At 66.6% G+C, this 15,923-nt stretch overlaps 1 protein-coding gene across 1 annotated transcript; it reads left to right on the forward strand.

The window, feature by feature from the left end:
• Positions 1–691: 691 nt before the first annotated feature.
• On the forward strand, positions 692–9,776 carry LOC140645416 (homeobox protein otx5-like). The gene is made up of 5 exons (XM_072848813.1): positions 692–727; positions 2,980–3,029; positions 4,096–4,251; positions 6,209–6,360; positions 9,032–9,776. The coding sequence occupies exons 3-5, from the start codon at positions 4,155–4,157 to the stop codon at positions 9,653–9,655; spliced, it is 873 nt and encodes a 290-aa protein (XP_072704914.1). The 5' UTR covers positions 692–727; positions 2,980–3,029; positions 4,096–4,154; the 3' UTR covers positions 9,656–9,776.
• Positions 9,777–15,923: the final 6,147 nt, after the last annotated feature.

Consider the following 15,923-nt stretch of genomic DNA (forward strand, 5'->3'; position numbering starts at 1 on the left):
AGAGAATTTTAGTGTGAATATAGAGAGAATTTTAGTGTGAATATAGGAGAGAATTTTAGTACGAACATAGGAGAGAATTTTAGTACGAACATAGGAGAGAATTTTAGTACGAACACAGATATAATTTTAATACACACACAGATATAATTTTAATGCAAACACAGATATAATTTTAATACAAACACATAATTTTTGTATGAACACAGGTAATTTTGATATAAGCACAGATAAAATTTTAATATAAACGTAATTTTTACATGAACACAGATATAATTTTTACATGAACACAGATATAATTTTTACATGAACAGATATAATTTTTAAATGAACACAGATATAATTTTTAAATTAACAGATATAATTTTTGTATAAACACAGATATAATTTTTGTATAAACACATATAATTTTTATATAAAGATACGATTTTAATATAAATACAGCTATAATTAAAATTATAGCTGTATTTATATTAATATATATATCTATATAAAATATATCTATATAACCACAGCTATAATTTTAATATAACCACAGCTATAATTTTAATATAACCACAGCTATAATTTTAATATAAATACAGCTATAAAAATAAGTGTATAACTGTGTTCACCCATTGCATTTTTCTCCGGAAACAGGGAAATCGGAGCGCCGACCCACACCCCTGCGGCCCCACTGGGCTGGGAGGGGCGGCAAGGACCCCGAAAAAGCCAATTACCAGTAACGAGGGTAACGAGCAGCTACATTTTGGGGCCACTTTCCCTGCCCCCCCCCACCCCCCCCAGTTCGTTAGGGTTTAATTAGGGGTTTGGGGTTCGGCCTTGCCCCGGGATTAAAGTTTTACCGATTAGCCCCGGGGCTGGGCCCCCCTCCCGGGGCGAGGCCCTGCTCCCCCCTCACCGTGGGGTGGTTTTGGGGGGCTGGGGTGGCCCCCGGTGCTCCCCCCCCCAGCCGCCGGCCGCATCTGGGCTGACCGCCCCCCCTCGGCGCGGGGATTAGGGTTAATCAGCCCCAAATCCCCGCGTCTGAAAAACAAACTAATCATCCCGATTTCAACACTCTCCTCCCAGCTGCTTGGCGGCGTGGGGGGGGGACGCACACGCCGGGATGTGGGGGGACCCCACCGGGGTTTGGGGGGGGGGGATGCAGGATTTTGGGGGGACCCCACTGAGCTGGGGGCTGTGCTGGCTTGGGGGCTATGCCAGGGTTGGGGGGCAGCACCACGGGGTCATTCCTGACCCCCTTCCTCCTCCTCCTCCTGGCCCCCCTCTTCATCCCACACCTAGCCCACCCCCCCCCCAAACTCTGCACCCCGGTTGGGGGTCCCCGTGTCCCCGGCACCCCGCTGTCCGTCCCCACGTGTCCCCGTCCCCGGGGCTCAGACGTGGCAGCTGTCCTTGGGATTAGCTCCGGGCCCCATGGTGGCGGGGGGCGGGCAAAATGCCCCCCCACCCCAGGAGGGCACCCATGCCTGGCCCCCCACCCCCAAGGGACCCGGGCGTCTGGGACCCCGTGTCCCCTTCCCCGGCACGAGGTCCCCAAAGTGACCCCCAAGGAGGGGCCCTGACCCCCCAATCCTGCCACTCCCATCCCCGTTGGGGCGTTAATTAAAGCGGCTCGTTGTCCCCCCCGTTAACGGGGTGGGGGTCCCCACTGGACATCGGGGTCCCCTGGCCGAGCGCACCCCGACACCCCCCCCCCGCCGTGTTTGGGGGGGTGGCAGTGGGACCCCCCCGTCCCCCGTCGCGGGGGATGAGCGTTAATTGCCGGCAGCGGTGGATTAGCCCCGGGCCGGGGCCAATGTCACCCCCCCGGGGATTAGTGGCAGCGCGGTGGTGGGTGACATCACGCCGGGCCCTACTTAAATCTCCCCCCGCCGCGGGGACGCCTTCCCCGCTGCCACCGCTGCCACCGTCACCGCCGCAGGTAGGCACCAGCCCGCGGGGTGGGGGGACGTCTCAGGGTGTCCCCGAGCGGGACCGGGGATGTTTGGGGTGAGGGACAAGCCACTGGCTCTGTCCCCAGCTCGGGCAGCCCGGGGTGATGTCACCTGGCTTGGGGACAGGCCACCGGCTCTGTCCCTTGGTGTGGGGATGAGGTGGCCAGCCCTGGGGAGGTGTCCCCTGGCCTGGGGACAAGCCACCGGCTCTGTCCCTTGGCGTGAGGACGAGGTGGCCAGCCCTGGGGAGATGTCCCCTGGCCTGGGGACAAGCCACCGGCTCTGTCCCCTGGCATGGGGACAAGGTGGCCAGCCCTGGGGAGATGTCCCCTGGCTTGGGGACAAGCCACCAGCTCTGTCCCTTGGCGTGAGGACGAGGTGGCCAGCCCTGGGGAGGTGTCCCCTGGCTTGGGGACAAGCCACCGGCTCTGTCCCTTGGCTGGGGGACAGTGGCCAGCTTCGGGGTGGCCTCCCCCGGTCAAGGACAAGCCGCTGACGCTGTCCGTGGCTTGGGGACAGGGTTCCCGGCCCCAGGGTGACGTCCCCTGGCTTGGGGACAAGCCGCTGGCTCCGTCCCCTGCCTCAGAGATGGCATCTGGGCGCTGGGGTGACCTTCCTTGCCTTGGGGACAAGCCACCGGCTCTGTCCCCAGCTGGGGGATGGAGTGACCGGCTCCGGGGTGGCCACCCCCAGCTTGGGGACAAGGCGCTGGCTCTGTCCCCAGCACAGGGATCGGGTCCCCTTGCTGAGCACAGGCTTTGTCCCCACTTTGGGGACAGGGTGACCTGCTCCAGGGTGTCCTCCCCCGGCGTGGGGACAAGCCACCGCCTTGGGGACAGTGCAACCGGCTTCGGAGCGGCCTCCCCTGGCTTGGGGACAAGGCCACCAGCTGCGGGTGACATCCCGGCTGGTGCTCTCGACTGGGGACTGGGTGCGGGTCCCTGTCCCCGAGGGGGGTCCCTGTCCCCAAGGGGGGTCCCTGTCCCCGAGGGGGTCCCCGCTCTGTCCCCCCGGTGCCAACCGTGTCCCTCTGTCCCCGCAGCGCAGCCCGTGCCCATCCCGCCCGGAGCCGGGGGACCGCGGGGCGCACAGGTAGGACCGGGGGGGGGGCATCGGGACAGATCCTGCACCCGCACCCCCTCTGCCACCGTGCCGTGGTGCCGCGCCGCACCGCGCCGCGCTGCGCCAGGCCGTGCCGCGATGTGCTGCGCCAGGCTGGGCCGTACTGGGCCGTGCCGCGCCACGGCGTGCCGTGCCGTGCTATCCTTGTGCCGTGCTGCACCGTGCCGCGCCATCCGGCACCGTGCCGTTATATCCTGCACCGTGCCATGCCATCCCGCACTGTGCCATGCTCTCCTGTGCCACGCTGTGCCGTGCCGTGCTGCACCATGCTGTGCCACGCCGTGCCATCCCGCACTGTGCCATGCTCTCCTGTGCCACGCTGTGCCGTGCCGTGCTGCACCATGCGGTGCCGTGCTGTGCCGCACCAAGCCATTGTTCACCATGCCGTGCCACGCCGTGCCATCCCGCACTGTGCCATGCTCTCCTGTGCCATGCTGCACCATGCCGTGCCGTGCTGCACCGAGCCATGCTGCACCGAGCCATGCTGCACCATGCCGTGCCGCGCCATGCCATCCCGCACTGTGCCATGCTCCCCTGTGCCACGCTGCACTGTGCCGTGCTGCACCGTGCCGTGCCGCACCATGCCATCCCGCACTGTGCCATGCTCTCCTGTGCCACGCTGCGCTGCACCGTGCCGTGCCGCACCATGCCGTGCCGCACCATGCCGTGCCGCACCATGCCATCCCGCACTGTGCCATGCTCTCCTGTGCCACGCTGCGCTGCACCGTGCCGTGCCGCACCATGCCGTGCCGCACCATGCCATCCCGCACTGTGCCATGCTCTCCTGTGCCACGCTGCGCTGCACCGTGCCGTGCCGCACCATGCCGTGCCGCACCATGCCATCCCGCACTGTGCCATGCTCTCCTGTGCCACGCTGCACCGTGCCGTGCTGCACCGTGCCGTGCCGCGCCATGCCATCCCGCACCGAGCCACGCTTGCACCGTCCCGTGCCGCACCGAGCCACAGCGCGCTGTGCGGTGCCGTGCTGTGCCACGCTGCGCCGTGCCGGTCGTGACGCCCCGCGTGTCCCTCGCAGCCGGCGCCCAGCCCACCTCGGCAGCGCCGGGGCCTGGCGCGGAGGGTCCCGCCTGGAGCATGATGTCCTACATCAAGCAGCCCCACTACGCCGTCAACGGGCTGAGCCTGGCCGGGCCCGGCATGGACCTGCTGCACTCCGCCGTGGGCTACCCCGGTGAGCCCCGCGACCGGGACGGGGGCCGGCCGGTGCTTCCCCGGGGGGCACAGCGGGCTGCGTGGGATGCACCGGGACGGGTTGCGTGGTTGCACCGAGGTTTTGCACGAGGGTGGGATGCACGGAGGGGTTGCATGGGTTGCACGGAGGTTTTGCACGAGGGTTGCATGGTTGCACAGGGGTTTTGCACGAGGGTGGGATGCACAGAGGGGTTGCATGGGATGCACGGAGGTTTTGCACGAGGGTGGGATGGTTGCACAGGGGTTTTGCACGAGGGTGGGATGGTTGCACAGGGGTTTTGCACGAGGGTGGGATGCACGGAGGGGTTGCATGGGTTGCACAGGGGTTTTGCACGAGGGTGGGATGCACGGAGGGGTTGCGTGGGATGCACGGAGGTTTTGCACGAGGGTTGCATGGTTGCACAGGGGTTTTGCACGAGGGTTGCATGGTTGCACAGGGGTTTTGCATGAGGGTGGGATGCACAGAGGGGTTGCATGGATTGCACGGAGGTTTTGCACGAGGGTGGGATGCACGGAGGGGTTGCATGGGTTGCATGGAGGTTTTGCACGAGGGTGGGTTGCACAGGGGTTTTGCACGAGGGTGGGATGCACGGAGGGGTTGCATGGGTTGCACGGAGGTTTTGCACGAGGGTGGGATGCACAGAGGGGTTGTGTGGGATGCACGGAGGTTTTGCACGAGGGTTGCATGGTTGCACAGGGGTTTTGCACGAGGGTGGGATGCACCAGGGGGTTGCATGGGTTGCACAGGGACAGGATGCATGGAGGGGTTGCATGGGTTGCACGGAGGTTTTGCATGAGGGTGGGATGCACCGGGGGGTTGCATGGGATGCACGGGGACGGGATGCACGGAGGAGTTGCATGGGTTGTACGGAGGTTTTGCACGAGGGTTGCATGGTTGCACAGGGGTTTTGCATGAGGGTGGGATGCACGGGGATGGGTTGCATGGGTTGCACAGATTTTGCACAAGGGTGGGATGCACAGAGGGGTTGCATGGGATGCATGGAGGTTTTGCACGAGGGTGGGTTGCACAGGGTTTTGCACGAGGGTGGGATGCACGGAGGAGTTGCATGGGTTGTACGGAGGTTTTGCACGAGGGTGGGATGCACCGGGGGGTTGCATGGGATGCACGGGGACGGGATGCATGGAGGGGTTGCATGGGTTGCACAGGGGTTTTGCACGAGGGTGGGATGCACGGGGACGGGTTGCATGGGTTGCACAGATTTTGCACAAGGGTGGGATGCACAGAGGGGTTGCATGGGTTCCACGGAGGTTTTGCACAAGGGTGGGATGCACGGAGGGGTTGCGTGGGTTGCACGGAGGTTTTGCACGAGGGTTGCGTGGGATGCACGGAGGTTTTGCACGAGGGTTGCATGGTTGCACAGGGGTTTTGCACGAGGGTGGGATGCACGGAGGGGTTGCGTGGGTTCCACGGAGGTTTTGCATGAGGGTGGGATGCACGGGGACAGGTTGCATGGGTTGCACGGAGGTTTTGCACGAGGGTGGGATGCACCAGGGGGTTGCATGGGATGCACGGGGACAGGTTGCATGGGTTGCACGGAGGTTTTGCACGAGGGTGGGATGCACCAGGGGGTTGCATGGGATGCACGAGGACGGGATGCACGGAGGGGTTGCATGGGTTGCACGGAGGTTTTGCACGAGGGTGGGATGCACGGGGACGGGTTGCATGGGAGGGTTCCATGGTTGCACTGAGGTTTTGCATGGGGATGGGCTGCATGGGGGGGCTTGCATGGGTTGCACAGATTTTGCACAAGGGTGGGATGCATGGGGGGGTTGCAGGGGTTGCACCGAGGTTTTGCACGAGAGTGGGATGCACCAGGGGGTTGCGTGGGACGCACGGGGATGGGATGCACGCAGGGGTCGCACGGGATGCGCGGGGACGGGCTGCGTGACCACCTGACCCCCCCACCCCGCCGCAGCCACGCCGCGGAAGCAGCGCCGGGAGCGCACCACCTTCACGCGGGCGCAGCTGGACATCCTGGAGGCTCTCTTCGCCAAGACCCGCTACCCCGACATCTTCATGCGCGAGGAGGTGGCCCTGAAGATCAACCTGCCCGAGTCCCGCGTCCAGGTGAGCCCCGGCCCCGCCCGCACGCGCAGGGGACGTGCACGGCCTCGTGTGCACGGGGAGGGCCCACGTGCATGAGCAGGGGACGTGCACGGCCTCGTGTGCACGGGGAGGGTCGTGCACAGCTCCATGTGCACAAGCAGGGGACGTGCACGGCCTCGTGTGCACGGGGAGGGTCGTGCACAGCTCCACGTGCACAAGCAGGGGACGTGCACAGCCTCGTGTGCACGGGGAGGGTCGTGCACGGCCCCACGTGCACAAGCAGGGGACGTGCGAGGCCTCTTGTGCACGGGGAGGGCCCACGGGCATGAGCAGGGGACGTGCACGGCCTCGTGTGCACGGGGAGGGTCGTGCACGGCCCCATGTGCACGCGCAGGGGATGTGCGAGGCCTCGTGTGCACGGGGAGGGTCGTGCACGGCCCCACGTGCACAAGCAGGGGATGTGCACGGCCTCGTGTGCACGGGGAGGGTCATGCACAGCTCCACGTGCACAAGCAGGGGACGTGCGAGGCCTTGTGTGCACGGGGAGGGTCGTGCACGGGGAGGGTTGTGCACGGCCCCACGTGCACAAGCAGGGGACGTGCGAGGCCTCTTGTGCACGGGGAGGGCCCACGTGCATGAGCAGGGGACGTGCACGGCCTCGTGTGCACGGGGAGGGTCGTGCACGGCCCCACGTGCACAAGCAGGGGATGTGCACGGCCTCGTGTGCACGGGGAGGGTCGTGCACGGCCCCACGTGCACGCGCAGGGGACATGCATGGCCTCGTGTGCACGGGGAGGGTCGTGCACAGCTCCACGTGCACAAGCAGGGGACGTGCAAGGCCTTGTGTGCATGGGGAGGGTCGTGCACGGGGAGGGTTGTGCACGGCCCCACGTGCACAAGCAGGGGACGTGCGAGGCCTCTTGTGCACGGGGAGGGCCCACGGGCATGAGCAGGGGACGTGCACGGCCTCGTGTGCACGGCCCCACGTGCACGCGCAGGGGATGTGCGAGGCCTCGTGTGCACGGGGAGGGCACGACAAGGCTGGACGCGCCAGCGCACACGTGTGAAGGCGTGCACATGGGTACGAGCACTCAGGAGCGTGCAAGGTGATTTGCACATGCCTGCACGCCCAGGGCACGCAGCTCCGTGCTCACACGCGTGTGAGCAGGCACAGGGTTGTGATTCAATGCACGCACGTGTGCGTGTCGAGGGGAGGCGGCTCGGTGCATGCACGCTCCTGGGGACGCAGCTTGGTGCACGCACACGCGTGTGCAAGCAGAGGGACATGATCTGATGCGCACATGCACATATGCATGCCCCAGGGATGCAGCTCGTTGCACGCACACACACGTGCATGCACACACACACGCGTGTCCTGGGGACGCAGCTCGTTGCGCACACACACACGTGCATGCACACACATGTGCACGCCCAGGGGAGGCGGCGCATTGCATGCACACACATGTGCATGCACACACACGTGCACGCCCAGGGACGGAGCTCGTTGCACACACACACACGTGCACGCCCAGGGGAGGCGGTGCATTGCACGCACACACACGTGCATGAACACGCACGTGCACGCCCCGGGGACGCACCTCATTGCACACACACACACGTGCATGCACACACATGTGCACGCCCAGGGGAGGCGGCGCATTGCATGCACACACATGTGCATGCACACACACGTGCACGCCCAGGGGACGGAGCTCGTTGCACACACACACACGTGCACGCCCAGGGGAGGCGGTGCATTGCACGCACACACACGTGCATGAACACGCACGTGCACGCCCCGGGGACGCACCTCATTGCACACACACACACGTGCATGCACACACATGTGCACGCCCAGGGGAGGCGGCGCATTGCACGCACACACATGTGCATGCACACACACGTGCACGCCCAGGGGACAGAGCTCAGTGCACGCACACACACACACGTGCACGCCCAGGGGACGGAGCTCGTTGCACACACACACACGTGCATGCCCAGGGGAGGCGGTGCATTGCACGCACACACACGTGCATGAACACGCATGTGCACGCCCCGGGGATGCACCTCATTGCACGCACACACACGTGCATGCACACACATGTGCACGCCCAGGGGAGGCGGCGCATTGCATGCACACACATGTGCGTGAACACACACGTGCACGCCCAGGGGACAGGGCTCAGTGCACGCACACACACACACGTGCACGCCCAGGGGAGGCGGTGCATTGCACGCACACACACATGTGCATGAACACGCACGTGCACGCCCCGGGGACGCACCTCATTGCATGCACACACACGTGCATGCACACACATGTGCACGCCCAGGGGAGGCGGCGCATTGCATGCACACACATGTGCGTGAACACGCATGTGCACGCCCCGGGGACGCACCTCATTGCACGCACACACACGTGCACGCCCAGGGAAGGCGGCGCATTGCATGCACACACATGTGCGTGAACACACACGTGCACGCCCAGGGGACAGGGCTCAGTGCACGCACACACACACACGTGCACGCCCAGGGGACGGAGCTTGTTGCACGCACACACACGTGCACGCCCAGGGGACGGAGCTCGTTGCACGCACACACACGTGCACGCCCAGGGGAGGCGTCTCCTTGCACGCGCCCCCCCCCGCCCAGCGCCTGCCTCAGTTTCCCCGCTCAGCGCCCGCTCCCGCAGGTCTGGTTCAAGAACCGCCGGGCCAAGTGCCGGCAGCAGCAGCAGCAGAGCAGCGGCCAGGCCAAGGCTCGCCCCGCCAAGAAGAAGAGCTCCCCGGCCCGCGAGGCCGGCGCCGAGCCGGGGGCGGCCGGGCCCTACAGCCCCCCACCCACCGCTCCCGCTGGCACCCCCAGCTCCGCCACCGGCGCTACCGTCTCCATCTGGAGCCCGGCTTCCATCTCGCCCGTCCCGGACCCGTTGGCTTCCTCGGCCGCCCCGGGCTTGCCACGCTCGGCACCTTTCCCCGGCACCTACAGCCAAGCCGCCGGCTACGGTCAAGGTTACGCCGGCTCGGCCGCCTATTTCGGTGGCCTGGACTGCAGCTCCTACCTCTCGCCCATGCACCCGCAGCTGGGGGCTCCCGGGGCGGCTCTCAGCCCCCTGGCCGCCCCCGCCATGGGTGCCCACTTGGCCCCCTCGCCCGCCGGCTTGGCGGGGCAGGGCTACGGCACCACCGGGCTGGGCTTCGGCCCCGTCGACTGCCTGGACTACAAGGACCAGGCGACCTCCTGGAAGCTCAACTTCAACGCCGCCGACTGCCTGGACTACAAGGACCAGAGCTCCTGGAAGTTCCAGGTCTTGTGAGGGGGAACCGGCCCCGGCCCCCACCGCCAGCACCCGAGACCCCCACCCCGGCTGGCGCAGGCTCGGCGGCAGCCGGCGCCGCGCACCCCTGCGCCGTGGGGCATCTGCGTGGCACGGAGCATCCCCGCGGCGTGGCCCAGCCCCGCAGCAGGAGGCGTCCGCATGGCACGGTGCATCCCCGCGGCACGAGGCAGCCCCGCGGCACGGAGCATCCCTGCACCGTGGACTGTCCCCGCGGCACGGAGCATCCCCGTGGCACGGGGTATCTGCATGGCGTGGAGCATCCTGGCACGGAGCATCCCTATGGCATGGACCAGCCCCGTGGCACAGACTGTCCCGGCAACACGGAGCATCCCCGCGGCACGGAGCATCCTCGTGGCCTGGTGCATCCCTGCGACGTGGTGCAGCTCCGTGGCACGGAGCATCCCCACGGCACGGAGCATCCCCACGGCACGGAGCATCCCTGCACCACGGACTATTCCCACGGCACGGAGCATCCCCACGGCACGGAGCATCCTCGTGGCCTGGTGCATCCCTGTGACGTGATGCAGCTCCGTGGCACAGAGCGTCCTCGTGCCACGGAACATCCCTGCACCACGGACTATTCCCACGGCACGGAGCATCCCCGTGGCACAGACTGTCCTGGAGGCACGGAGCATCCCCATGGCACGGAACATCCTCGTGGCCTGGTGCATCCCTGCGACGTGGTGCAGCTCCGTGGCACGGAGCATCCCCACGGCATGGAGCATCCTCGTGCCACGGAGCATCCCCACGGCACAGAGCATCCCTACGGCACGGAGCATCCTCGTGGCCTGGTGCATCCCTGCAACGTGGTGCAGTTCCGTGCCACGGAGCATCCCCACGGCACAGAGCATTCCCATGGCACGGAGCATCCCTGCACCACGGACTATTCCCACGGCACGGAGCATCCTCATGGCACGGAGCATCCATGGCACGGAGCATCCCTACGGCATGGAGCATCCTTGTGGCCTGGTGCATCCCTGCGACGTGGTGCAGTTCCGTGCCACGGAGCATCCCCACGGCACGGAGCATCCCCACGGCACGGAGCATCCCTGCACCACAGACTGTTCCCACGGCACGGAGCATCCCCACGGCACGGAGCATCCTCGTGGCCTGGTGCATCCCTGCGATGCGGTGCAGCTCCATGCCACGGAGCATCCCCACGGCACGGAGCATCCCCACGGCACGGAGCATCCTCATGGCACCCAGCATTCCCACGGCACGGAGCATCCTCATGGCACAGAGCATCCTCGTGGCCTGGTGCATCCTTGTGACGCGGTGCAGTTCCGTGCCACGGAGCATCCCCACGGCACGGAGCATCCCCACGGCACGGAGCATCCCTGCACCACAGACTATTCCCACGGCACGGAGCATCCCCACGGCACGGAGCATCCTCGTGGCCTGGTGCATCCCTGCGACGTGGTGCAGCTCCATGCCACGGAGCATCCCCACGGCACGGAGCATCCCCACGGCACGGAGCATCCCCACGGCACGGAGCATCCTCGTGGCCTGGTGCATCATTGTGACGCGGTGCAGTTCCGTACCACGGAGCATCCCCACGGCACAGAGCATTCCCATGGCACGGAGCATCCCTGCACCACGGACTATTCCCACGGCACGGAGCATCCCCACGGCACGGAACATCCTCGTGGCCTGGTGCATCCCTGCGATGCGGTGCAGCTCCATGCCACGGAGCATCCCCACGGCACGGAGCATCCCCACGGCACGGAGCATCCTCATGGCACCCAGCATCCCCACGGCACAGAGCATCCTCATGGCACAGAGCATCCTCGTGGCCTGGTGCATCCTTGTGACGCGGTGCAGTTCCGTGCCACGGAGCATCCCCACGGCACAGAGCATTCCCACAGCACGGAGCATCCCCACGGCATGGAACATCCTCGTGGCCTGGTGCATCCCTGCGATGCGGTGCAGCTCCATGCCACGGAGCATCCCCATGGCACGGAGCATCCCTGCACCACGGACTATTCCCATGGCACGGAGCATCCTCATGGCACAGAGCATCCTCGTGGCCTGGTGCATCCTTGTGACGCGATGCAGCTCCGTGGCACGGAGCATCCTCGTGGCACGGAGCATCCCCGTGGGACGCGCAGCGGGGTGGGCCCCCATTCCAGCCGGCGTTGGGAGCGTCCCCGTCCCCCACTGCACCCCGACCCCCACCCCAGAGCTGCATCTTCCCCCCCCCCCCTCCCGCGCCCCGTGCAGCTCGGTGCGGGGCTGGCGAGCGCACGGAGGGAAGGAAAAGGCTTTAAAAAAGGAAATAAGAATAAAAAAAAGTGGAAAAGAAAGAGGGGCCACGCCCTCTGCCTCTCTCATTAACGCCAGCAGCTAACGAGGGGCTGCGCGGAGCAGGTAGGGAGCTGGGCTGGGGGGGGGGACACGGGGGGACCCCCGCTGTCACCCCGTCCTGGGGTGAGAGACCCAAACCTCCTGCCCAGAAGGGACCCAGGCGTCCGGGCCCCACCCTGGCACCTGGTGACGGGGGAGGACCCACCCCTGCGGGGGGTCCCGGCCCCCGTTTAACTCCCCCCGCCCCCCCCCCCGGTTATTTTTACTGATCTAATTTAGCAAATGGGGCGGCTCCGGCTGGGGGCGAATTAGAGGGATTAGGGGCCGGGTGACAAATTGGTCGGGCGATGGCGGGTGACAGCTGCCCGTGGGGTGGCCGCTGCACCCCCAGAGACCCCCCGTGCCACCCCCAGAGACCCCCGTGCACCCCTCTGTGGCCCCATAGACCCCTGTGCACCCCCATAGACGCCCATGCACCCCTCTGCACCCCCATAGACCCTGTGCAGCCCCACGCACCCCCATAGGGCCCCCCATGCACCCCTCTGCAGCCCCATAGACATCTGTGCAGCCCCATAGACCCCCACACAGCCCTGTGCACCCCTATAGGCCCCTGTGCACCCCTCTGCTGCCCCATAGATCCCCGTGCACCCCTATAGGCCCCTGTGCACCCATATAGACCCCTGTGCACCCCTCTGCGGCCCCACAGACCCCCATGCACCCCTATAGACCCCCATGCACCCCTCTGCAGCCCCACAGACCCCATGCACCCCTACAGACTCCTATGCACCCCTCTGCTGCCCCATAGACCCCCATGCACCCCTATAGACCCCTATGCACCCCTGTGCATCCCCACAGACCCCATAGACCCCCATGCACCCCCCATAGACCCCCTCTGCACCCCTACAGACCCCCATGCACCCCCATGCACCCCCGCAGACCCCCATGCACCCCCACAGACCCCCATGCACCCCCATAGACCCCCGTGCACCCCGCAGACCCCCGTGCACCCCTCTGAAGCCCCATACGGCCCCATAGCCCCCATGCACCCCGCGTGTCCCCTTTGCACGAGGGTCCCGGCCCCAGGGGACACCGGGGACACCTGGGCTTTGAAAAAGGAGGAACCCCCACCCCCCCCCAATTTCCCTTTAACCCCTAAATCCGCCCCGAAATGCCGCCGCAAATCCGTTAGGCGCTAATCCGGTGATGCAAGCGGCCACGCGGGGCCCAGAGTGGGGCCAGGGCAGCTGCCAGGCCTGGGGGGCTGCACCCGTGGGGGACAGGCACGGGGGGGCCGGGGGCACCCCGGTTTTGCTGGGGGTCTGTGCATTCGGGGGCGTGCACTTGGGGTCTGCATATAGGGGCAATGCGTATGGGCTGGGGGTCCCTGCACATGGGGGTCCTGGGGGTGCCCTGAGGGGTCCGTGCACATGGGGGTCCCTGGGGTGCCCTGGGGGGGGTCTGTGCACATGGGGGTCCCTGGGGGTGCCCTGGGGGTCTGTGCACATGGGGGTCCCTGGGTGTGCCCTGGGGGGTCTGTGCACATGGGGGTCCCTGGGTGTGCCCTGGGGGGGTCTGTGCACATGGGGGTCCCTGGGGGTGCCCTGGGGGGTCTGCGCACATGGGGGTCCCTGGGGTGCCCTGGGGGGGTTGTGCACATGGGGGTCCCTGGGGGTGCCCTGGGGGGGTCCGTGCACATGGGGGTCCCTGGGGGTGCCCTGGGGGGGGTCTGTGCACATGGGGGTCCCTGGGGGTGCCCTGGGGGGGGGGTCTGTGCACATGGGGGTCCCTGGGGTGCCCTGGGGGGGTTGTGCACATGGGGGTCCCTGGGGTGCCTGGGGGGGTTGTGCACATGGGGGTCCCTGCGGGTGCCCTGGGGGGATTGTGCACATGGGGGTCCCTGGGGTGCCCGGGGAGGGGTCCGTGCACATGGGGGTGCCCCAGGCTTGGCTGGGGGGGTGTCTGTGCATGGGGGGTCCCTGGGGGTGCCTTGGGGAGGCGGCTGTGCACACGGGGGTCCCTGGGGGTGCCCTGAGGGGGGTGCCTGGGGGTGCCCCGGGCTTGGCTGGGGGGTCTGTGCATATGGGGGTCCCTGGGGTGTCCTGGGCTTGGTGGGGCGAGGATGTCCATGCATGGGGGTCCCTGGGGTGCCCCGGGGGTCTCCTGCACATGGGGGTCCCTGGGGGTGTTCTGGGGGGTCCCTGCACATGGGGGTCCCTGGGGTGCCCTGGGGGGGATTGTGCACATGGGGGTCCCTGGGGGTGCCCGGGGGGGGGTCCCTGCACATGAGGGTCCCTGAGGGTGCCCCGGGCTTGGCTGGGGGGTGTCTGTGCATGGGGGGTCCCTGGGGGTGCCCTGGGGGGTCTGTGCACATGGGGGTCCCTGCGTGTGCCCTGGGGGGATTGTGCACATGGGGGTCCCTGGGGTGCCCTGGGGGGTCCGTGCACATGGGGGTCCCTGGGGGTGCCCTGGGGGGGTCTGTGCACATGGGGGTCCCTGGGGGTGCCCTGGGGGGGGGTCCGTGCACATGGGGGTCCCTGGGTGTGCCCTGGGGGGTGGGTCTGTGCACATGGGGGTCCCTGGGGGTGCCCTGGGGGGGTCTGCGCACATGGGGGTCCCTGGGGGTGCCCTGGGGGGGTTGTGCACATGGGGGTCCCTGGGGTGCCCTGGGGGGGATTGTGCACATGGGGGTCCCTGGGGGTGCCCTGGGGGGGGGTCTGCGCACATGGGGGTCCCTGGGGGTGCCCTGGGGGGGGTTGTGCACATGGGGGTCCCTGGGGGTGCCCTGGGGGGATTGTGCACATGGGGGTCCCTGGGGGTGCCCGGGGGGTGTCCCTGCACATGAGGGTCCCTGAGGGTGCCCCGGGCTTGGCTGGGGGGGTCTGTGCATGGGGGGTCCCTGGGGGTGCCCTGGGGGGATTGTGCACATGGGGGTCCCTGGAGGTGCCGGGGGGGTCCCTGCACACGGAGGGGGTGTCTGTGCACCAGGGGCGGGGGGGCTGTGCAGGTGGGGGTCCTGCCCCCCCGCCGGGGGTTAACCCAGGCCCTGCCAGCAGGTCTGTGGGTGCTGGCCGGGCAGATGGAGCCTAATCCGGGCTGAGCAGGGCCGGGGGGGCCGGGGAGACCGGGGAAGAGGGTTAAGCCCGGTTTAACGGCCCTAATGAAGGGGATAAGGAGGGCGGCGGTGCCAGGGCGGGGGCTGCCTGTGCCCCCCCCCGGGTGGGACGGGGACAGGGACGTGTCCAGGCCGGTGCCGACGCCACGCGGCGTGGGGACGCGCTGGCCTGCGTGGGCCCTTGCACACGCACACGGGGGGGGGGGGGAGGGGGGGGGCTTTGCACAAGCCAAGGGGCCCCGCAGGTGGGTGTGCAACGCATGCAGGGGTGCACGGCCCCTTGCACGCGCAGCTTGGGGGTGCACGGCCCCTTGCACGCGCAGTTTGGGGGTGCACCGCCCGTTGCACACGCGTGCGAGGGTGCACGGCCTCCCCAGCACCCCCCTACCCCCCTCCCGGTACAAGGGAAACCGAAACTTCCCCCCCCACGCCACGATGGGTCTGTGGATCCCATAAGAGCAGCGAGCGGAGCCCGGTGGGTGTCGGTGGGTGTCGGTGCTGCTCCCGGGTGTCCCGGTGTGTCCTGGCGCTTCTCCCGGTGCATCCCAGTGCTGCTCCCGGTGCATCCCGGTGCATCTCCCAGTGCACCCTGGTGAGTCCCGGTGCTGCTCCCGGTGTGTCCCGGTGCATCTCCCGGTGCACCCTGGTGAGTCCCAGTGCTGCTCCCGGTGTGTCCCGGTGTGTTCCAGTGGGTCCCCGGTGCTGCTCCCGGTGTGTCCCGGTGCATCCCAGTGCATCTCCCGGTGCACCCTGGTGAGTCCCGGTGCTGCTCCCGGTGCTGCTCCCGGTGTGTCCCGGTGTGTCCCAGTGGGTCCCGGTGCTGGTCCC

The sequence above is a fragment of the Ciconia boyciana genome, chromosome 33 (assembly GCF_034638445.1).
Source record: "Ciconia boyciana chromosome 33, ASM3463844v1, whole genome shotgun sequence".
Classification (NCBI taxonomy): Eukaryota; Metazoa; Chordata; class Aves; order Ciconiiformes; family Ciconiidae; genus Ciconia; species Ciconia boyciana.

Coding starts and splice junctions, on each gene's coding strand:
- LOC140645416 (XM_072848813.1), top strand. CDS start 4,155: ATGATGTCCTACATCAAGCAGCCCCACTACGCCGTCAACGGGCTGAGC. Junction 4,252..6,208: donor CTCCGCCGTGGGCTACCCCG/GTGAGCCCCGCG, acceptor ACCCCGCCGCAG/CCACGCCGCGGAAGCAGCGC. Junction 6,361..9,031: donor TGCCCGAGTCCCGCGTCCAG/GTGAGCCCCGGC, acceptor CCGCTCCCGCAG/GTCTGGTTCAAGAACCGCCG.